Raw genomic sequence first — 23,964 nt, 5'->3', positions numbered from 1 at the left:
TGGAGTACCACACCACTGCTACTACAATATCCCACAGCAGACTTTCTCAATTGGTCCACATTCATCTTCAGAAGAAGCCATTTTTTCAGTAGGGATAGATGGATTTACACTCTCTTAAAGCTAGTCGGAATGCTTTCCCTTAAGGCCCATTCACTTCCTGCCTTTTGCCTTGTAAGTTTCTTTGGCTTTTCCTTGATGCTTACATAAAAAGCCTGGGATGATCATGCTGGAGTATTCTCTTGAGGTGGCTGAGTTGCACACTTGCTGCTTTAGCCTCCCTTCATGTTTCAAAGGACTGTATGCCATGCCTCCTTCCATTTTGTCCGTGCTCATTGGGGTTTTCCTTTACTTTCCACCTCTCTTCTACAGATTTGTGTTGGAGCAAAAGACTCCATTCCAGATCCATTCCAGAGTTGCTATGAAAAACTTCCCCACTGACTTTTTTTTCTCCTATCTCAGTAAAATGGCAGTGTAAGAAAGCTCTGTGCAATCAGGGTTGAAATAAATACCCACCTAGAATATTTGATTTTCTTTCTGATATTCTTCTCCATTCTCAACTTTCAAAAATGTCCCTTACAATCATTTTACATGTGTGAAATGTTCTAGACTGGTTTTTAAACAATAAAGCAGAACAAAAGCAGCCTGTATTGGTTTAATATGGGAAGTCAAAGAAAACAGACTTTTCCTGTTCCTGAGCAATACCTTCAGTATTAAAACTGGTGACCTTATCTTTCTTTGGTAGTGTTGTGAGTGTGTTGTTAGTGTTTAGTTCTCCAAATCTAAAAACAGCTTTGTGTAATAAGTGCTAAATACAAAATTGTCCTGTGTCTTCTGATGAACTATAAAGTGGCTTTCAAACTTCTTTGTAAGTAGATTTTTCATATATGCACTGTTTCTGTGTCATTTGGTGAATACAAACCTTCAAGGAGGCTCAGTAGAAATTCCCAAATTCTTGATATGCTCAGTGGTTTTATAAAACTCCAGTCTGCAATGGTTTGTCTTAAAATAGTATTAATACTTTTATACTATCTTCTGCAAAAGAATCATCAGCAAGCTCACCAATGAGACAGGTAGATAAGGAGAATGCATATATTAGTGTGGGATAATTGATGCCTTTCTCCTCTTGTTAGATTGACTCTGAGTCCTTGCTTTGTTTGAAATCTACCACAATCCAGATCAGCCTGGAACTTTATCTTATTTTACATTTCAGTTTTGGGGTAGGTGATGGTGAGGCTAATTCTTTTTTATAGTGGTACAAAAAAAGTAAGTTGACTTATACCTAAGGTTTTTTTTTGCAGGGCTCCTGGTGAAAAAAAAAGACTCATTCAGAAATTAACATTTCTCCAAATGTGTTCTTTCTTTTTGTGAAAGATAAATTCCTTCAAGTTGTTTATTTTAAAACTTTACAATGAATGGCAAAAGGATCGAGACAAGCAGTTGTTGAGCCACCACCATGCTTGATACCTCTGGACTTGCTCCTTTGGAATTCTAGGTGCTGGGCAAGCGCAATTTTACCAGGGTCTGTTGAGAGCGCCACTCGGACTCCGTTCCATTTTTCTTGGTGGCGATCCAGTTCGTATCTTACAGCTCCCGCCTGGAAGCCGGCAATATAATGAATTGCCTTGACTCTTGCTTCAATCCACTTTCCTCGCTTAATATGCAGCCCAAAGTTTTGCAGCTCGCTGTCAGATGGTAGTGCTAGACTTTCACACTGCTCCCAAAGCCTCCGCTGGGGCTGTTTCAGAACACGGAGTTACAAACTTTAAGAAACAGACAGCTCCAGACGGAAATCCACGCCAGGCTTTGAGCTCTGCTTCTGGCTTCCGTCAACTGACATAGTTGCCCTTTTGCTCAAACTCGCAGCTCCAGTTCTCACTCGGGAGAGCTCTGTTGGGTGTCTGCTTGCTTCGCCGCGGCGGAGACGCGTGCAGGGCCACCACCCGGCGCTCCATCCGATTTCCCCGCGTCTTAGTTCAGAACCTAGACAAACCCTCACTTGGGTCCCTGGACTTAAACGTTTTCCTTCAAAAAAAAAAAAAAAAAAAAAAGTGTAGAAAAGAGGGAGCCGGGCCCGATCTTTTGTTTATTGAATTTTGTATTTCGGACACTTAGGGGAAGCAAATAGCCAGAAAGAAAAGGCGGTCCACCTTGCAAACGCTTCCATCTCTTAGCAAACCCTCCAGGCCTGGGTTCCACATTTTGCAGTTGACTGCGTGGATTTTAATAGGTTGCTCCCTTACTCTCAGGCCCAATCCATGCACACCGTGCAGCCAGATTAAATGAGAGCACATCCTCTGCCATTTTCAGTCGGTTTGTCCTGGCAGCCCTGCCCCCCTTCCTTGGCTGCAGCAGCCGCGGGAGTTAATGCTGCGCGCAGAAAACTCCGCCTGATTCTCCGGGCGGGAGATCCAGTCCATGTTTGCCAAGTGCCGTGCGGTCGGGGACGGCGATAAGAACTCTCTCGTGAGGGAGCCAGCGAGACTTTAGTCCGGTTTCCATGTCAACGATTCAGTCCATATTTGCCATCAGGCTGTTGGTGGCACTGGAGCTTTCGTTCGGGGAGCGCTGTCCTAGTCCTAGCTCTCCAGTCTGCGCCGGGATTCCTGAGCTGCCAGGGTGTGGGGTTAAAAGGCAGGGACCGTGGGGGAGAAAACTCCACCAACGGGAGGACCCGCAGTCCCAAACCCGGGTCTTGGAGCTCGGGCCAGCCACGTGCCCAGCTCCTCCCCTCCCCCCCTTTCCCGCTGCCATTGCCCCTAGGGAAAGCTAATGGGCCAGTTTCTAAGAAAGTTCCCGTCCACTCGGCTGTCCCTGGGACAGTGATGTGGGCTCTAGAGGTAGCCGTGGAAGAGGATCCTAAAGGATTTGAAATTAAAAAAAAAAAAAAAAGGTGGGAAAGGAGAAATCCTACATTACCTCCTTCAACCCAAGTGGATAGATTTTTGTGCACTTTATTGCTAGATAAAGATGGTGGCTGTTTTCAAAACAGCATGCCCACGTGTCAGAAAGGGATTTTGGCATTTTCCAAATTTCACAACCATTGAAGAAGGGGGATGAGGGCTTTCTCTGGAGACAAATTCATTCTGGCTTCCAGATTTTCACTGGGCTCCAGGTTTCTCCTTACACTCCAGCTCTGAGGGAAATGGCAGGGTAATTGCATGTAAAAAATTCTTCATTTGTGTGCAGGACTCAGGACTGTTTGCCAGCTCAGAGGCAGTTGATTAAATAGCCAAGCTCCATTTCTGAGGCAGCCTATAATTTGGTTTCTAGGACCTGATGCACCAGGAGAGTTGTTGCCCCTGAGGACTGTGAATGAAAGGAGGGCACTGGTCCATTCCAGTCAGTCAGATCCTGGTAGGCTGGTTTGGTTCTTGGCTTGAGGGGAAGAAAACACCACTCTTAATAGTCATAAGAAGTTTGTGCCTTTTTAGTGTAAGATATTAGGTTTTCTGGGGGGTTAAGAATGAGTTCAGGTTTGGGGAATTATTCAGTGACCAGTGAGTGGTACAGCCAAAAAACTCCAGGGGCCTGCAGAATCTGGAAATTCTAAGGTAATAGTTCTGTGGCCTGAAGTGTCTATTTACAGCATTTAAGGGGGGATGAAGCCTTGGTGTCTAATGCCTAGCTGACCTAGCATCTCTCAAGGCAGCCCTGGGCTTGGTGAGGAGCTGGTATCCCCTCTGGCCTGTGTAGCCTGTCATGTCAGAGCATTCTAAGTCAGTCAGAGGACAAGGCTGCTGCTGAGATGTGGTGGAGCCTGTGAATCTAGAATTTTCTGTGTATACCTCCAGTTCACTCAGCATCTCTTAGAATGTAACAGTAAACTTTAATGATTCTTTACAATGAAGGACAGAAAAACAAATTTAGGTTGCATCTGTTTTCTGAGTGAGGTGTTAGACTGCACCTTTTCTCTCTTTTTAAGGAGAAAATGGTTCCCTCTATTTGGTCATCCCTCTTAGGCAGTGGTTCCTTTGAACACTCAGGTTCCACCAGTCCCTGGAGTCTCTTCTGTGGTCTGTTACAGTCTTACAGGTACTGTCTTTGGAGACTGGGACCCTTGGTCATTGTGGGCAAAGGTGGGGCTTGTGTCTTCCTGCGAGAAGGCTGTCATATGTCCCCAAAATATCTTCAGGGGTGACCATTTTATATCAGTTGAGATGACCAGCTTTGATCTCAAACCCATTCTGATGTTCTGATCCCACTGTTGTATGTAGCACCACTTTTCTTTTTATTACTATTATTTCTAATGCCAAGTAGGTAGACAGGGGCAGCACTGGGGACTCTACTACTTTTTAAAGTCACCCTCCACTGCCCTCGTCTTTGTGATAGGCTAAGCGATAGGACAGTACCCTACGCTGTCTTATAACTGTAAAATGGGGATAATGGACTTCATACTCCTTATAAATAATAGGCCGGTCCCCTACGCTGTCTTATGACTCTGTAAAATGGGGATCAGGGACTTCATGCCCCCCAGGGCCTGTGAGGACCAGCTAATGAGGGCAGAGAGTGGGAAAACGGAAAGTCGGAAACAATGATCTGTCATTCCATGCAGCTTGCAAAGAGGATACAACGTAAAGCTCAGCTGGGTCTTTGGAGCAGGTCTGCAAAAAGCTTTGAAGAAGGAAAAGTGCCGCGGAGATGCTAAGTAGCGGCCAAGAGACCAGGCCCGCTGCCAGGGGGGGTCAGGCCTGGGCCGAGGCGGCCGCGGTCTCGGGCTCAGGCCAATTTTGCAGCCGCGAGTAAAGTTCACGCTGCCCGCGGCGCGGAGGGGACCGACCTGGATAGGGAGGCCAGGAGGGAGGCGGCGCGCAGGCTCCGGAGAGGCGCGAGCTCCGGGCCGGGTTTTCCCCGAAGCCTTCGGCGGCGGCGCTGCCGAGCGAGAGCGGCAGAGCGCCTGCCGCCGCCGCCGCCGCCGCCGCGGCTGGTTCTCTCCCCTCCTCCTTTGTGAGGGGAAGGGAGCGAGTCCATTCCACGGCCTGCGCCCCGCTCCGCGCTCCGTTCCGGGTTTGCCAGGCGGCCGCGACGGCTCTGGGTAAAATGGCAGTGCTGAGCCTCGTGTCGGAGTGAGGGGGACTCGGAGGAGAGTGGGGCGCTCTAGCCGCTCAGTCCGGCCGCCCGCCCGCTCGCCCGCCCGCCGCCGCGCAGTAGCCTCGGCCCGGCGCCGCGGCCGGGGAGGGGAGGCAGGGCGCCCGGCCCGGCCCACGCTCCGACTCTGCCTGCCGGCGCCCGGGCTGCTGCCGCGCGCCCTCCAGCCCGCCCGTCCCGGGTCCCCCTCCCCCCGCTCCCTCCCTCCCCGCCCCCTCCCCCTCGCCTCCCTCCCTCCCCTCCCTCCCTCCCTCCCTCCTTTCTCCGGCAGCAGAAAGCGGAGAGTCACAGCGGGGCCAGGCCCTGGGGAGCGGAGCCTCCACCGCCCCCCTCATTCCCAGGCAAGGGCTTGGGGGGGAATGAGCCGGGAGAGCCGGGTCCCGAGCTTACAGAGCCGGGAGCAGCTGAGCCGCCGGCGCCTCGGCCGCCGCCGCCGCCTCCTCCTCCTCCGCCGCCGCCGCCAGCCCGGAGCCTGAGCCGGCGGGGCGGGGGGGAGAGGAGCGAGCGAGCGAGCGAGCGCAGCGCAAAAGCCGCGGAGCCCCGCGAGGCCCGCCCGGGCGGGTGGGGAGGGAAGCCCGAGGGGACTCGGCCCCGGGGCGGGGTGGGGTGGGAGGGGGGTGAGAGAAGACGAAGACAGGGCCGGGTCTCTCCGCGGACGAGACAGCGGGGATCATGGCCGCGCAGGTCGCCCCCGCCGCCGCCAGCAGCCTGGGCAACCCGCCGCCGCCGCCGCCCTCGGAGCTGAAGAAAGCGGAGCAGCAGCAGCAGCAGCAGCGGGAGGAGGCGGGGGGCGAGGCGGCGGCGGCGGTCGCGGCGGAGCGCGGGGAAATGAAGGCAGCCGCCGGGCAGGAAAGCGAGGGCCCCGCCGTGGGGCCGCCGCAGCCACTGGGAAAGGAGCTGCAGGACGGGGCCGAGAGCAATGGGGGTGGCGGCGGCGGCGGAGCCGGCGGGCCCGGCGCGGAGCCGGACCTGAAGAACTCGAACGGGAACGCGGGCCCTAGGCCCGCCCTGAACAATAACCTCACGGAGCCGCCCGGCGGCGGTGGCGGCGGCAGCAGCGACGGGGTGGGGGCGCCTCCTCACTCAGCCGCGGCCGCCTTGCCGCCCCCAGCCTACGGCTTCGGGCAACCCTACGGCCGGAGCCCGTCTGCCGTCGCCGCCGCCGCGGCCGCCGTCTTCCACCAACAACATGGCGGACAACAAAGCCCTGGCCTGGCAGCGCTGCAGAGCGGCGGCGGCGGCGGGGGCCTGGAGCCCTACGCGGGGCCCCAGCAGAACTCGCACGACCACGGCTTCCCCAACCACCAGTACAACTCCTACTACCCCAACCGCAGCGCCTACCCCCCGCCCCCCCAGGCCTACGCGCTGAGCTCCCCGAGAGGTGGCACTCCGGGCTCCGGCGCGGCGGCGGCGGCCGCCGGCTCCAAGCCGCCTCCCTCTTCCAGCGCCTCCGCCTCCTCGTCGTCTTCGTCCTTCGCTCAGCAGCGCTTCGGGGCCATGGGGGGAGGCGGCCCCTCAGCGGCCGCAGGGGGAACCCCCCAGCCCACCGCCACCCCCACCCTCAACCAACTGCTCACGTCGCCCAGCTCGGCCCGTGGCTACCAGGGCTACCCCGGGGGCGACTACGGCGGCGGGCCCCAGGACGGGGGCGCCGGCAAGGGCCCGGCGGACATGGCCTCGCAGTGCTGGGGGGCTGCTGCTGCTGCGGCGGCGGCGGCCGCGGCCGCCTCGGGAGGGGCCCAACAAAGGAGCCACCACGCGCCCATGAGCCCTGGGAGCAGCGGCGGCGGGGGGCAGCCGCTCGTCCGGACCCCGCAGGTAACACGGCTGAGTGGGGTGGGGGGCCTGTGGCGACTGGGGTGGGGGGTCCTGGGAGTGGGTGGTGGCGGCGGCGGGGAGCGGGCCACGGCCGTGGGCTACCCCCAGTCTGGGGCCCCCACTGCTGGGGAGCTGCCATTGTCTCGCTCTTTCTCTCTTAAAATGGCTGCCCGTCTGCCTTCCTCTCTTTCCCTCCTTCAGCCTTTGTGTGGGGCTTTCCTTGAGGTGTCTGCTCCCCTCCTCCTCCCCCCCGGGTCCCTTCCAGCTCCGGGGGGTCTTCAGAGGGGTGCGGAGCCGGGTGTGCGGGAAAAGGGCCCGGCCCGGGGTGAGGGGGTGTTGGGGGCTCAGGTTAGGGGTGTAGGCAGCCCTCGGAGGTCGGGAGTTGAGTGAACAGTTCTCTGCTCACCTGCCGCTCCTCTCTGCCCTCCCTACCTTCCTCTAGGCCGGTCCCTATCTGTGCTTTCAAGGAGGGGGCCCCTCGGGCTCGGGGGGACCTCGAGGGAGGGCAGGGGCCTGCTTGGGAGCAGCTAGAGGCCGGCTTCGGTTCACCCTGGGCAGCCCGGGTCGTCTCCTGTCTTAGTCTCCGTCGGCCCAGTGGCCTGGGCTTCTCCCTGGAAGTGCTGGTAAACAGCTGAGTGATTGGAGTAGTAAGTGCAGATTGCTTTGGTTTGGGATTTGAATTATGGAGGTAAAATCCTTCTGTCAAAGCCAGGAGACAGTTGGTCTTAGGTTGACATCCTATCTGTGATCTGATTGGCTCCCCATCTCCTGCTCTTGGCCATTTATAATTGCCTCTGATGTAATGGTACAACAATCCTGATGAGCTCATAAACTTTTACACTCTGCTTTTCTGCCAGTGATAACCCAAACCATCGCTGCCACTATCTGCCTTTTATTCCAGAGCTGAAATTGGCTGTGACCTTGAGGAGGGAGGTTTAAGCAGCAATACTGTATCAGCAGGAACAGAGCCCCAGACAGGCTGCCCTTGTTACATTGTGCCCGGAACAAAAGAGGAGGCAGTGGCATTTTGCTTGTACCTTGGATTTATTTTGCTTGTTATGTTTTATGCAGCCTGAAATAGATTCTGTGTTGTCCGAACAGTAGCTGAGTTTTTCTCTACAATGGGTTTGCTGTTTGTTTTGGTTTTGTGACTTTCCTGATGGTATAAATGACTTCTTTGATGGCTCTGAAGATGCGTTTGTCTTGAGTAATTTTGACCCTGTTCGCTTTGCAGAATTGAAATTATTTTACTGAGCTTTTTATTGAGTGGCAAATGTGGGATCTTTATCAGAGGGGGTAAGAGAAAACTGAGAACTGGAGGCTTTCTGAGAGAGAATTTCACATTTAAGTGTTCTAAGGAAGGCTGGCGTCATTCTTTGTTTACATGTTGAATCTTGTTAACACTTTTCTTTTGTTAATTAAACTTTGGGAGAGCAACTCAATTTAAAGGGAAGGACATCTTTCATGATCTTGAGAGGTACCGTTTCTTAAAGGCTTGGTTTGGTGAAATTTATCATTTGTTCCTGGAATATAAAAAAACCAAGTTTTCTATTTTGTCATCGTTTTACAGCTTTGAAATACAGGTCAGTTTTTTTCTCTGCATTTTAAGTTCCATTTATTTCTGTCTTCCAAGATAATAAAAATATGACCTACAATGATACTTAAGATTTGCTTAGAAATTACAACTTTTAGGTATGTTTCTGTGCATTCTGCTTTATTTTGCTCTTCCTTCTTCATCGTGTTCTGTCTTCAATGCTTTGGTCAGGAATATTGGGTGTTCTATGGAGTCATCTTTTCAAAGCAGGGGAAAAGGCTTGATCCTTTTTCATGTCTGTCCCTCTCTCAGCAGTACCCAGTTGTACCTTTGTCCTGTGAGATTTTATTCACATTTTGTTCACTTAGGTGGCCTAATTATATATATATACCTTCCCCATTCTAGAGCTGCTTTTCCACTGTTACTTGGAGCTGGGATTTTTTTAAAGTAGTTGTGTCAGATAGCAGGTTTAGAGGTCTGTGCCTTGACTCCATGTCTTCCATGATGTCCTATATCTGGGCAAGAAATAGGGAAATTTTAAATTGGATTCCTAGTGTCTGGAGGATAAATTTTGTTTAGAACATCCTCTTGTCTCTGGGTAATTCTATAGTTTATATCTCTTTCCTCTCATTTCCCCCTTTATTTGTGGAGGAGGGGGAAAGAGGGCTGAGAAATTTACCTTAAATCATTGGAGAAAAAATTTGGGGTAAGTCAAGGCTCATTTAAAAACAAAAATTAATTTGAATTTTTTAAGTTTGGGGATATTCAGGCAAATTTTTTTTTTTTAAATAACGTTTACCGTATAGCATTTTCTGCTTTAAATATTAAATATTTGAGCATTCTGTATGTACTTGGTACTATGTTCTATGCGGGGTAAAAGGTGGGAAAATAGATACAATCCTTGTCTGTGCTGCCTTTGGGCAACTTTTCTGACTCCCTTTTAACATTACCAGGCTTAGCACCTCACACAACATAGATTCCTGTTGGATTTCAGTTCATTTGCCTATTCTCCTGAGACCCACAGCCATGGGCTGGAGAGCATTCACTCTTAGGAGAGACAGTGCAACTTCCAGTTTTGTAGGTTGCTTCAGATATGTCATCTAGATGAAGGTTGTAGGTGGATAGATTTCATACTGAATTCCTTTTTGCTACTTAAGGATAAATTTCTTGTCAGACCATGATGGCCTATTCTTAACATTCTTAAATAATAAGATATTGCTCTGTTCTTTTCTTTTCCTCAGTCTTGAATTAACAGTTTTTTGTAGATACTTGATTAACACATCTAAGATAGTAATGCTCTCCTTTGACTCTGCCTTTTTGAAAGAAAGATTAGATAAGTGTGTGTATTGTGGCTATGTCTTTTCACAGGAGCTGGAAAGATCCCAGCAAACAGACATTTCCTTTAAGCCTTTCCATAAGTAAAATTGTATCTCAAAGAGTTGTATCCTGCTAGTAATGAAATACTTTTCAGTCACCAATGTGACTGAACCTCACTTAAAGCTTTTTACTTGGGATGCTTTTAGCTATAGTACCTTGAGAGTAGTACCAGCTCATCAAAGTAAAAAAAATCCAATAGAATATGTAGTCCAGGATCAAAGTGAATTTGATTGTAGAAGCTTGGTTGTTAGTTCCTGCTATGGAAATATCAAACGGTACTTCCGACTCCTGGGAAACAAACACAGGAATCCTAGGCTTATTATGGGAATGCCTACTGGCAGAAACTCTGGGCTGGCTGAAACACAGGACTCTTTGGAGTTCTCTCAAGTAGGAGGGATCAGGGTAACCACATTGAGACAGCACTTAGTTGTAAGGGCTTCATGTGTCTCTGCTCTCCACGAGAGAACTGGGGGTAATGGAGTGGGGTTGATGGTGAGAGAAGAGAGAAAGCCGTCAGGACCAAAGCTGGCTTCTTTGTAATGGGCCCTGTGGGGACTTTTTAAGGTTCCTTCCTTTGTGTGTGACACAGAGTTACCATGACAAGTGGCACCTGCTGTAACAAGATGTCCTGGATTGCATTAAACATTCATATGTTAGATTGACTCCTGTAGTCAATCTACAGTGTGACGTCTCTAGCAAGCCTTTTACAAAGTTAGTGAACCTTTTTTGAAATGTGGAAATCAGCTAACAAAGTAGTGGTCAGGGGCTTTTCCCATCCCCGTCCCTCAAAAGGTGGTATTGATTGGCTACAAATCCCAAAATTCTAGAAGGATCTGAAGCATGCAAATATGGTATTCAGAATAAATTGGCACTGAACAGTTCTTTTCTGCCTGTGAGCTGGAGTGATACCTTGATCTCTGATATGGATTCCTAGATTCCCTTTGCTTTTTTCTTGAGTTTTTTCCTGGTTAGATTGGTCATTATCGTTACTGTTGTGCATTGAGTTGCGTGTGGTGCAGTAGTGAGGGGTGACGAGCACAGGACTTGGGAAGAGAAGCTTTGGCTCCATATGTAGCCCTGGATTAAGCTGTGTGACTTTGGACAGGGCATTTGCCTTCTCTGGTTCATTTTCTCTTCATCGGACTGCATGACCTTCTTCTCTGATGCTGTGTATCTGTCTGTGCTTCCATACCTGGCTTGTTAGGAGGGCAGCCTCTTCCTGTACCTTTTTCGATAGGGATCCAGAGACCATCTTTCTTCCCCTGGGCTCATGGAACTCGAGGCTGTTTTCTCTTGAGGATTTACAGAATCAGGCTCTAAATAGTTGGGTACCACTGTGTCTGTGGCCCTTCGCAGAACCCTACCAGACTCCTTTGCTTTGAGACTGTTAATCTGTTTGTCATTAGTCATTCCACCTGGCTTGTGGTATTAAAACACTAAGTAGTAATTGAAAAAATTAGGCAGACTTCATTAAAGCAAGACTTGAAAAATAGTTCCTTCAAAATCTCCACAAGACGATTTTGGAGGTAGATTAGGAATGGAGTGAGGAGTGGATGTTCATAAATTGAATGTTAACACCGTATCTTTTCTGGGGCAGGATAGGAAGGTGGGGAGAGGCAGCATTAAGCTCTCCAGCTTCTTTTGGTGTTTGGGCAGGTCTAGGTCTGGTTTGGGCAGTTGGTTGTAATCTGAGTGCCTGAACTTGCCCTGTAAGTTTTGCTGAGAGAGGAGTAAAAGTTCCTGAGACTGGAACAGGAACAGGAAAAGCTTAAGTGTTTCAGGGTCAGCTTTGTAGGTGTACTGCTTTCTCATAGCCCTGGTTTTGCTGTTGTCGTTGTTGTTTTTAAACCAGGTGGTGTGGTTTGCAATTGGTCCTGGAAATGCTGTTCTCTCAGGTGTTCTCCAGTGCCCCTGAATTTCCGGTCTTTCTCCTCTTGGTTTAGCAGTTAAAAAGTGTAATTTAGGCATCTTAGAGGGGTGCTAGAAGGAAGCTTCCCTTTATGAATGAGGGAAAGGTGTTTGATAATTCTCTGCTTGACACAGCAGCTTCTTCTCTCGGAAGGAACCAAATGTTTCAGAGCTTTGTGTAAATACTTGCTGAGCTGTCAATATGTACCCAGGAGGTTTCTGTAGTAAGATGTAAACGGCTCTATAGAATGTTTGACAGGCAAATTAATAAACAGTTTTCAAGCAAAGATAATGCTAGTTTCTTTTCACGTGGTGGAATAAAATAACATTGAAGAAAAAGACCTGGGGATAGAGAAGAGAGAGTGATGTGGGGCGTGGGGGTGGAGGTGAGGGCAGGGAGCATGGAGATAAGAGATGATCTAAAAGAGTTTGAAGTGAAAAGATGATGCCATGGAAGAGAAGCCTCCTGGCTCCGTGCTAAATTCAGGACACGTGGAGCCCTGTTTAAAATCGATTGCAGTTCAGAGTGAAAATAAACAGAAGTTTGGAAAGAAGGACCTAAGTTTCAGTCAGTGAATTAAGTGTGCTTCTTAAACTTTGTTTATGAGACTGTGAGTTTTAAATTTAAAGCCTTGTTCTTTCAGAAAGGTTTTGTAGTTTGGTGAGATGTTTTTAGGGCTGGGGTTTGCATTTTTAGAATACTATAAAGAGAAAAAAAGTACTACAACTGGGGTGTTGTCTGTCCCAAGCCTCTGTTGTGCTTTGGCTCTCAGGATTATAAGCCCACTCCAAGGGCTGTGTTTATTTATGTAGTTTTTACTGGACTCCTATGCATCACTTATTTATATATGAAAATTAATGCCCCAGGTTTCAGTACAGTGTTTGGGGACTCAACAAATCTTGCCTGAAGGGTTATGTGGGTAGATTCAATTTTTGTTTTTAAAATTGCCATTTTAGGATTAAACACATTTCTGGGTTGTTTTAGTGAAACATCCTTTTTATGGAGGAGGAAGTATTTTAGAATTGTTTGAACTGTCTTCTGATCGTAATCTCCCTTGGTGGTCTTGTGAGATGACTGGATTTACTTTCTCAAAGTCCCTTTTCAAACGTAATCCACTAGCTCTGACACCAGTTTTCTTCTCAAGAAGTGTTTTTTAGACCAGATTCCTGGAAGTGCCTTTTTGACCCAACATAGTATCGATAGTAGGGAGTATGAATGTAATTATGGCTCTGACCATAATTTTTAGTTAGGTTCAGCTCACTTACCAAAGACTATCAGCTTGTTTTAAAACAAGATACAAAAACTTGGGTTGACACTCACATTGGTTATCCAGGCCTTTCCCAGTATGGTGGTAGGGAGGGTCTTAGAACTTCAGGTTTGTTGCTAAGAGCCTGATTTCTAGCTCAGGGAGGTCTGGAGTTTCAGATGAGAGTGGGAAGTAGCTCTGTCTGAACATATCTACTAGATACTAGGGAGGGACCTGAGAGATAGAGGCAATATCTGCTTCAGAGGAATTTAGTTTTCTTGGGAAGCATGCTTATGTGCACACATGTGGAAAACTTGCAGAGCAAGGTTTTATAAATGGATATAGACCAAACTAAGTGTATGGCCTGAAGGAATCTGGGAATAAGGAGCAATGAGATTTGGGCAGGGTAAACCTGGGACAGCTTTTCAGAGGCAGTGATTTATGAAGTTAAATGTCCAAAAAAGGGAAAGTTAAATTACTAATTTGCTTTTTCATAGTGCTACTCTGAGTTTCACGGGCTTTACAGAATCCAAATTACACATCCATCCCCAGACCTGTAGTTGTCTCATTCTGGTGACTTTGGGGATTTGGACTGTAACCAATTCCATGAAAGAGAGTGGTTTCAGGGTCTTAGTGGTTCCTGTGGTTACATGGGGCCTTTAGTACAGCCTGCCAAGTTCTTGGCCAGTTCAGGGCCTCTTTTGTAGTAATTTTGGGTTTGGAAGGTTGTGTCACCTTCAGAGTTGTGTGCCCTGGATGCTTCAGTGTCCGTGGTTCAACTTTGGTTAGAGAACCTGAGTTTTTTCTTTTTTGGCAGAGGTAATTGACCTTTCTTAAAACAGGAGCCATGAGGTACCTGTCCAGATCTTAGACTGCTGCTGTTTTTGAAGATTTGGGAGCCATGCTCAAGCTGAGTTGCTTGGATCAGACCTTATATTGAGGGTTGTTGGACGGGTAAACCTGCATATACGCAGTTTGCCCATCTGTTCACAGAAATGGCCTTCAATATTGTTTTTGACTAGGTTGGCTGTGGCCAAGAAGCTCCTAAATGCTGCAAACACATGCTTATTCCTTATAGGAGCCTCTTTAATGTAGTAATTTTGGTTTCTCTTTACCTGCTGGTCCATGTGTGATTGGATCACAAGCAATTTTTGGCACTTCTCAAAGGGCTCTAAGTAGATGCTTAACAGCTAAAGGTGCATGGAGGATCCAGTGCCAGGTTACTACAGGGCTTCCACCTGGAGGAGGAGGGTGGGTTATGCTGTTCCCATGTAAAGTTGTATGGAGTCTTGAATACAGATTCTAGTTTGGAAATATCTCTTTCACCACCTTTTCCTGGCCGTTCTGGCATTTTGCAAAAATGAGTTTCCAGCAACTTGGAAATGGGCACAGTGGTTCAGCAGCAAGTTTGTAGGTGCTGAGATGAACTTCTCAGTCAATCTAGGTTTTAGAAGAATCCAAGTTAGGGTGAATATTGGCTTAACTGTCCTGAGTATTCTTCCTTGAACTCACTCTTCCCCCTGTTTAAATGGATGGCATTAGTGAATTTGAAGGGACATCTGAGTGAACTTTTGTTTATTTTTGTTAGTCATTTGTGCATACTAGAAGATGGTCTTGGGACAGGTTGAATCTTTATTTCCCAGTGGCGTCTGCATTTTCTAAGGGTGGACTGCAGTGGGAGGAAGTCTGATGCCAAGAATGCATTCCAACATGCAGCCAACTAGGAAATTTGATCCCTGAAATGTTGACTTAGTGTTGGTTATGGTACATATTAGAAATCACTCAGTAATCCAGGACAGATTTTTGTCGCCCTCCAGGAAGTTAATGTTGATATGAAACACTAAGGGTCTTTTGGGCACTGGGCTATGTGCTCTTCAGGCCCAGAGTTGCTGCTTGAATATGAAGAGGAAATGTGCCATGTGCTTCCCCCTCGCCTTTTTTGCATTTGGGCTTCCTTATGGCTTCATTGCTTCTGGGTTCCCAAGTCTGCAGTGTTAGATATTAGACTTCCTCTTCCCTTGGCACTGGCGCATTCATGATTTTTTTGTGGCTCTTCACCAGCAGCCAAGAATTTTGTATGCGTTTCCCTCTTAAACTTGTTAGCTTTCAGCTTGCTTGTTTATAGACATCTCTGTTAAAAGGAACTCCCCCTTCAAGATCTAGCAGCAGCATGACAGCAGCAGGGGAGATGAGGGACTGGTGTGATGTCAGTCGTTTGAAAACCCATTTGCTGTGTGCTTAGTGTTTTTTATTTTGCCTCCTGTTTTCCTTGAGGTCACAACTTGCATGAGTGCATCTGGATCCAGCTGTTTATTCTCAACTGACTGGTGCCTGGTGTACTTTGACTTTAAGAAGAGTGTGAGTTCAGCCACGTGGTAGAGGATTAAAGGCTACCTCGTGCTGGGTGCTTCCTTTTAGAGGAAACAGATATGTCTTTGGGCTCTTCTTGCCCAGTGATTTCCCCTGTCTCTTGGGTAGACCTTATTACTGCTTTCTGCTGTTCTTAAAGAAGTCACCTGAGCAGAAATGCTGGAAATAGGTTACTGTTTGTTACTGCATCTTCTCTGGTGAATACAGATGGCATTCTCTCTTGCATTTTGGACAAGATTCTGTTCTGGCCACAAAGTGATGGAGTTTCGTGAGCATTAGCCTGCCTTTTGTTTCTAGACTTCTAACTTTTTTACTTGTTTAGGAGTCTGGGCTGCCAAAGTTATAAAAGATTTGGGGATCACTTCAGTAGTTAATGTGTCCACAATTTTGTCCTGGGCCAGGGATAGACCAGGGACCTCACTGAGTTCCGTGATTTCTACTGATGGCATGTCAGAGGTGACTATTACTGACAACTGCCATGTCTTTGAGTACTTACTGTGTGCCAAGCACTATGCTTGTGTGTCTCCATGAATTTCTTCATTTAATCTTCAAAACCCTGAAAGGCGGGTTCTACTGTTACTCCTCCCACTTTACAGACGAGAAAGTAGAGTAAGAATGAGAAATTTGCCCTAGGGCAAAAAAAACTAGTAAAAGGTAGAGTTCAGATTTGAATCTAGGTTTGTCTGATTCTCCAGAACTATGTAACATTATAAAATACTAAGTTTGCTTATCCAAAATAAATTATTCAAGCACTGGAGCTTTTTGGGACATTATTTTTGCAATAGTCTAGAACTCTTACATGGGGTGAAAGACTGAAAAGCCTTTAGTTACAGTTGACATTATGCCAAGATTTCTGTCCCATCCATCTCTTCCATTTAGATTTTTATTTAGGTTTCTGATGAATGGCTGTATGATACCAGTGGTAAGAATTGGCAGCATTTGGTCCTGAGGCCCTGTTCTCTTTGACAGTGGGGGTGGAGGTAGGATTCAGACTCAAAGATAGAAACCTTCACTTTGATCTAAGTGAATATAACTTGCATTATGAAAATGTTTGCCGAGTGATTTTACTTTCTAGAACTTGGGGCACTCACTGGAGAGATGAGGATTTTTGTCTTAATTTTCCACTTCAAGAGAGTGAACACATAAAGGTTAAGTGCCTCGCGGTTTCATGTTAGAGTCAGTTCTGAAATTGAGGTTTAAAGTTCCCTTAGGCTGTGTGACTTTATGCAGGTCACTTAACTTCTCTGAATCTGTATCCTCAACTGTGTAAGGAGGAAAACTACCTGCCTTGCAACTGTAGTCAATGTTAAATAACATATATGAAAGTATTATTTTTTTTTTTGAAAGTATTATTTTTTTTTTTTGAAAGTATTATTTTTTATCAACTGAAATTTGAACACAACTCCTAGTTGGTAGAGGCCTCTGCTTGAGAAGGGGATAGAATTGAGTGCTTAAACACAGCATTGGTCTTTGCTAAATTAAAAGCTGCCCTGTAGTATTTAGCTACATCTGAGTTGTATTAATGCTAAAACAACAAAACCCCAACAAGTTTTGTTAAGCATCTGTTCTAGTTTGATAGGTACATTAGTACAGTGGTTCTCAGTGTCATCCCTAACCGTCCGTCATCACCCAGCACTACCTGGGTCCTGTTTCGAAGTGCAAAGACTCATCCAGACCTGCTGAATCTGAAGCTGTGACAGTGTGTTTCAGTGAGACCTCCAGGCCACTGTAGTGCATACTCAAGCTTGAGAACTGGATTTATGCTCATCTAGGCTACAGAGTATATCTGAATTACCTGAGGGGCTTCTTCCAAATTGTACCAAAGGCTAAAATGTTTCAGATGTATCTGCCCCTCACATTGTGTTCAAAGTGTGTTATTAGTTAGAGAAAAGTTTAAAAGTGCTTGGAGTTGGGGGAGAAAAAAGGAAATACTTTTTTTTTTTTTTAAGAAAATACTTTTGATATACATAGTATATTTTCTACTATGCAGTAACGACAAACTCTGTTTATAGGACCTAGGGACTCCCTGCCTTCCATTTCTTTCTCTTCTAGCTCTTTGGTGGCATAGCATGAGGATAATCTGAACCTGTGGTCTGGTTGGTTGATGAAGGTGGAAAAGCTCATTTTAGGATGGTGACCTATGGTGGTCTCCAAGTATGACCAGTTAAGAAAACTGATTCTTGAAAACGCTGCTCAGAGGCTAGTATGGGAGCCTTAATTAAATGCTACGATAACCTTTCAGCTTGTTGATGGCCAGCCGATCTGAGAATCTGGTGGTCCCTGAGTAGATCATTCTTAATAACTTCCCTCTATCTCTCATTCCGGCCCCTTGTCCCAGTGGCCATCTTGAGTTTTGTTGTTTTTCCTTTCCTTGTGTCACTTGTTGTCAAGTCCTAGTAAATAAACCCTCTAAGAAGACTCCTGACAAGTTACCAAGTGGATGAGGTCTCTTTGAGTAATGGACATTTGAGCCACGACCTGTCCCTCGTTGTATGTCTTAAGGATTGTGCTTGGCACAGAAATGGTCAGATAATAAACATTAATAATGGAAAGACCAAGGGGAGAACCAGTGTTTAGTTCATGTGGGCTTTCTGAAAACCCTATGTGGTTTCTGAATCCTTCCCATTAAAAATAAGTTTCCTGTACCAGACCACTTTTCCCTCCTGCCTGAGTAGGGAAACTGTGATCGCTGTGACCCGGCTGCGATGAAGGCAGAGGCTTCCAGGAGGCAGTATGTTGACAGTTTGATCTGTGAGTTGGTATTTGTATGTACAGATGAATACTCTGGCAGGGAGTCATGTGCTCCGTGTGTGTTTCTGTGTTCTAGACTCACTGTATCATCCCTCTGCCATTTAGCTTTATTTTCTCTCTGTTCTTGCTTTCTTGCTTTTTCATTCTCTCCTTTGGTGTCTAACTCTGTTAGTAGAATGCAGAGCACATTGGGAGACATCAGTAACTTTAACACATCAGAGCTGGTAAAACGTCTTACAAGAACTGGAGAGGCAATTTGTACCACTTTCAGGTCAACATTGTTTCAGTGAAGATTCCTGGTGTCTGCTCACCTCTGTTGGAATGGCCTGGCTAACTGGAGGCAGGACGTGCCTTTGTCTAATTAACTAATAAACCAGAGTTCCCTAGGTGATCTCTGCCTGTTCTCCTTTCCCACTTTATTTCCTTTGGTCTAGGGATTGTTTCTCAGCCCTCAGTCTGTTTTGGGGGTTCTGTTGGTCTAGGACAGATTTGTAACATTCTTGTTTTTCTTTCTAGTCTGTGATTTCGATCTTCTGCTTTCCCAGTGCAGCTTTGAATTGGCTTCTTTAAAACCCCTACATAAAACCTCAAGTGACCAATATGTGGTCTCATTATGGTATTTTGGGTTAAAATAAAATGAGATTGAGATAGCTGTGTTCACCCACCCAGACATATTTACCAAAGGGAAATTCTATGTGCCTTGAATAAGACAGTCTCAAAAGAGTCTGTGAGCCAAAACAGACTTGGGGGTGGGGGTATGGATAAATATTAGCTAGATTTCCATAGCTTAGCATGCCAAGTAGCCATCCCAATTTGATTATACTGGCCAGAGATAGCAAGAAAGACAGCTGGTATCTTTGGTCTGTTCTCATGTATTTCTGGTATAAATGATGAAGCTAGGCTCTTTACACATTTGTGTGGACAGTGGTATAGAGGAGGTTGGTACCCAGGTACTTTGGGAGCTCTGAAGAGAGAATTGGAGAATCTATAGGAAGGACTCTGGTTTTTCATTTGGGGAACTAATGACCTTTAAAAAGCCTGATTTGGAAGCATCTCAGAGTATTCTTGCCTGGAGAATCCCAGGGACGGGGGAGCCTCGTGGGCTGCAGTCCAAGGGGTCGGTGAGAGTCGGACATGACCAAGTGACTTCCTACTTTCACTTTCCACTTTTCATGCATTGGAGAAGGAAATGGCAACCCACTCCAGCGTTCTTGCCTGGAGAATCCCAGGGACGGGGGAGCCTGGTGGGCTGCCGTCTATGGGGTCACACAGAGTCGGACACGACTGAAGCGACTTAGCAGCAGCAGCAGCAGCAGGGAATGAAATGGCTGGATGGCATCACCGATGTAATGGACATGAACTTGGGCAAACTTCGGGAGATGGTGAGGGACAGGGAGGCCTGGCGTGCTGCAGTCCATGGGGTCGCAAAGAGTCAGACACGACTGGGTGACTGAACAACAGCATAATCTTAGTAAGGTTGGCTGTTCCCTCAGCCAGTCTTTAATTTATTTTATTGTACCTGTTATAGTCCCAGTGGACGTAGGGGGACCAAGGGAAAGGCTGGCATTTTTGGAGAGTGGTCCAAGGCAGCCCTAGGAATTAATGAAATAGTGATATGGCTGCCTTTTCTCAGTATCTTTATCAAAAACATAGTACTTGGTTGGATTGATGACAAAGCATGATGACATACAGAATCCCCTGCTGCATGTAAGTCATGTTCCTACAGCTAAGTGATGTATCACAGATATCTTTTTTAGTAAAGAAGAAAAAACTGGCAGAATGTAGAACTGTGTACTCAGAGAAGTTTAGGATCTTTTTATATAACCCATGCCAGATCAGTCCAACTTTGGAGATAAAAGGAATAGAGGGTAGGGAGGGGGCAAGAGAGCTTTTTAAAAGAGAAGCAAGAAGGCCTTAATGTTTTTTGGTTAAGAACAGTTTTTGCCTTTCTTTCTTTGTTTCTGAGTAGTTACCCGCAGAGCAATTTAATACATGGAAGAAAGAGTAGTATTTTAGAAACCAGGTCAAAAGAACTAGGTGTGATTTAGAAGTGTTGTCCTTACTGAAAAGTTGATAGGTACTCTCCTGGGTAAAGCTCCGTTTGTAAGGTTATGTGACCCTTGTCTCTCCAGGTATCCCTTAAGTGCACCGTATCAATTCATGATGAATGACAAATAGGTAGGGAAGAAAATGTCTTAAAAAACTGCCCCTCTTGTTTGGGCTTGTGGTCCATCCACACTAAGGTCCTTTCCTGAGTAGAAGTACCAAATGATGGCTTGCAGGAGGAAATATATTTTTTCTGATGTCAACTCATAACACTTAGTGTGGGTAGCAAAATCTGTACATTAAGTTTTTAATTATTAAGCATGTACTGGGGATACAGTATACCACTCTGTCTTCCTTGTATATCATCAAGATTTCTTAGGCTTTGATCATGCTTCATTTCTCAAGAATTTTCAGGATAAGAACTTTTTTTTTAGCTGATTTAATTGTCCAGTCCTGTTACTGAAATTGTCTCATTTAAAGCATACAATAGTTGGGACTTGCCAGTGTAAGAAGTCTTGTGGCAAAACTTTTTTTGAAAAACCTGTATCTACCTGCCATTCAGCACTTGCTTACAGTAATGCAGCAAATATTTAATGAGCTTCTACAGTGCATCAGGCACCAGGATTCTAATGCCATGGAGTACTTTCTAGTAGGGAAAGATGTATATATATAAATAACCACAAATAACTGTATAATTGTGATTAACACACTGGGAAAGTACTACCTTCAATAAATTATCTTCCAACTATTTCATAAAGTAAATATTTAATTTATGATTATCTTGGCTAGTGGGTGACTTTGTACTTGGGATGAGTACCAGTCAGTTCTGATTCCCTTTCCCTCCATTGCTCCCGAGTCAAGCGTTACAGGAAATTCTCCGTCTCAGGTTCGGCTTGTAATGGGCCGGAGTCCATTGTTTCTGAGGCTCTTCTTTGTGTGGCAGTGCATTGCAGGACAGTTGGCATCCTGCTCCCCAGGTAACAAACGCCAGTAATGCCACAGAACTGCTGTGATAACCAAAGAGGCACTTTCATACATTTGTTTCCAAACGCTGCTCAGGGGCTCGTGTTGTCCTGGTTGAAAACTGTTGGACTTTACTGTCAGGATTCTTGGAAGGAGCTATTGAGAAATTCCTTTGGAAGAACACACTGAAAGTAGGTGGAGCTTGAGAATTGGACTGGTCAACGCTTTTGGTGTCTGGCTTGTGTGCTTTTGTTTTTTAAGTAGGTATTTTGAAACCACTTTCAGCTCCATTCTGCTTTTTCTCCTGTTGAGGGTGTAGAGAAGGAAGTAATTTGTTAACTTCTAGTTGACCACTTTGGGTTTCTGGTCTTGAGTGTGTGGGACTGGACCTTAACTATTCTGGTTTCTAAGCTTTATTGCTAGAAATTTGGGATTTGTGTAGATGATAATAGCTAAAGTTAAGTTTTGGAGGATACAGCTATCATTTAAACACAGATACATGCTTTATATTCTAGCTTTGTAGCTTATATATTCTAGTCTAGGGTATAGACATTAAACAAGATAAATAAGTAAACTTTAGCATATAGTATGCTTAGTGATATGTGCTCAGAAGCAAAGTTAATCAGGGGTCAGCTGCGAGAAGTGTGCTGGATTGAAATTTTAAATAGGTGCACCAGGGGAGGTCAGTTTGAAGTGATATTTTACGTGAGTGAGCTGTGCTAATACCTGGAAGGAGAAAGAGTATTCCAAGTGGAGAGACGAGTGAGTACAAAGACTCTGAGGCTGGAGCATGTCCAGCTGGTTTAAAGAACAGTGTCTTGTGTTGTTTTGTTTTAATAACTTATTTCATTCAACCCTGAGGGTGCTATTACTGTCATCTCTATTCTGTTGATATAGAAACTGAAGGACAGAGACGTTGGAGGCAGAGCTCTTAGGATTGACCTAATGTTTAGCCAAAGCATTTCCTCTCAACATGAATGCTGGTAGGAATTGCCAGACCTACAGAATCCCACTTTCTCTTTCACAGTCTCCTTTCTTTTCCTCTTAAAGTGGGTAAGTGTGTTTTACATACAGGTGTCTTATGTTCCTTCCCAGAGCTTATGTTCTACTCTAGGGTATAGACCGTGAACAAGATAAATAAGTAAAGCTTGTAGTAATTGTTAGTAATAGGTGCTTAGGTGGACAAGACAGTCAGGGATTGAGTATTAACAATTTGGGGAAATCTTAGCTTTGAGAGTGCTGCTTACTTGGGAATCTGAGTTCCATTCCTGGTTTTGCTCGATTGGCCGGGCACTGCCCTCTTCAGACCATTGTTTGGCTAAGGAAAACCGAACGTGCATCTGAGTTCTCGAGGTGCTCTGTGCTGGAGATGGAGGCAATTTGGAAGGAGGCCATGGAGCCCAAATGCTTCCAGACTGGACCTGAGAATCGCCTGAAGAGATTCCTGGCCCCATCCCAGAGCTGCTGATTCAGAATCTGGAGGGCAGGATTCTAGTATGCGGCTGAGGAGGTTAAGGTGCGACCTGGCTAGCACCTGCCCCTCTCTCCCCAGCTGGTCAGAGAGCTGGGATGGAAACCCAGTCGTTCTCTCAGTCTGGTGTACTCTTTTCACCACGTTGTACTGCTGCCTCACTCTTCAGATTAAAAAGTTGTAAAGAAGGGGATGTTTAATTTTATCAAATGGCATTTCATTCTTGTTTAGTTACTGTCTTGGGGCCTTGTGTGCCTACATGCTCAGTCGTGTCTGACTCTTTGTGACTCTATGGATTGTAGCCCACCAGGCTGTTCTCTCCATGGGATTTTCCAGGCGACGACACTGGAGGGGGTTGCTATTCCTCCCGGGGATCTTCCCAACCCAACCCAGGGATCAGACGTGTAACTCCTGTGTCTCTTGCATTGGAGGTGGATTCTTTACCACTGAGCCGTCAGGGAAGTCTTGTCTTGGGGCCTCACTGTTTTATATATTTTATCCCTGTTTTACTAGTACCTTTCTCAAGAGGGTGTGTGTCTTTCTTAGAGGTTTTTGTAATTCATTGGAAATTGGGAGAATTTGGTTTGCTAAGTTTGGTGTTTCAAAAAAGTGATCATTTTTGGAAGACCACTTTACTTTCTCTGTGAAAGGTGGCTAATGAAAGTGCTCTGAATGAGAAGAACTTTATCATTTGTTGGGGAATTTATTACTTTGATGCTCTAGCTGCTTTATTTGAAGACCCTTTCAGGAACCAACGAAGAAATAAAGATTTATCAGCCACCTGGTTGTGGTTTTTCTGTCATATGCCTCTTTTGGATGGACAGCTGTGAGGTGGTTATTACAGTTGGCTCTCATGATCTGAAGATTCAATGACTTTCCCGCTCTGGTCTCTCTTTTCTGCCTTGAGTGAGGTTGTTTCTTTTAATCCCCTGATCTTCTGGTTTGGAAGGATGGAGCACAACAGCCTAAATACCTCTGAGCCTGGACAAGCCAAGCCTCGTGTCACTTTCGAGACAGTGTGGGTTGGAAGGTCTCTGAGTCTGTCGTCTGGTTGCAGCCCCTCCTAGGGGTTCCGTGAGGTTGATGCTTCAGGTGATGTCTTTGAAATGCGCTCTTACTTAAGGCTGCAAAGAGGAATGTGCCCTCATCTTCAGGAATCACTTCCGGTAAACAGAATGGGGGTAGGTATAACTTTTCATTGACTTTGGATTTTTTATTTATATTGTGAACATGTACAGAACTTTGAAAGAATTTTTTTTTTTTTAAACTGTCTCTTTGGAGTGGTAGTTGTAAACTAGTGGTTGGTAATTCCTCTCACACCACAGGCGTATGACCAGTTTGTTGAGCACTTGAATGAACTAGAACTAAACTGAAAGAATTTTCACTCTCTTGTG

At 46.2% G+C, this 23,964-nt stretch overlaps 1 protein-coding gene across 5 annotated transcripts in view; it reads left to right on the top strand.

Annotated features, from left to right (window-relative positions):
- The first annotated feature begins 5,024 nt into the window (after window positions 1-5,024).
- The window catches only part of ARID1A (AT-rich interaction domain 1A), a 69,265-nt gene continuing 50,325 nt past the window's right edge, over window positions 5,025-23,964 (top strand). For 3 of the 5 annotated variants that reach the window (XM_024977021.2, XM_024977015.2, XM_024977010.2), the window contains exon 1: window positions 5,025-6,903. In XM_024977021.2, the coding sequence (XP_024832789.1) occupies window positions 5,758-6,903 (1,146 nt within the window). In that variant the 5' untranslated portion in view covers window positions 5,025-5,757. Of the gene's footprint in view, window positions 6,904-7,253; window positions 23,752-23,964 lie in introns of those variants that run through there. The other 2 variants (NM_001205785.2, XM_024977026.2) reach the window with 2 other exon arrangements.

This window comes from Bos taurus, chromosome 2 (assembly GCF_002263795.3).
Source record: "Bos taurus isolate L1 Dominette 01449 registration number 42190680 breed Hereford chromosome 2, ARS-UCD2.0, whole genome shotgun sequence".
Lineage (NCBI taxonomy): Eukaryota > Metazoa > Chordata > Mammalia > Artiodactyla > Bovidae > Bos > Bos taurus.
This window is presented reverse-complemented; position numbering and strand designations above follow the sequence as displayed.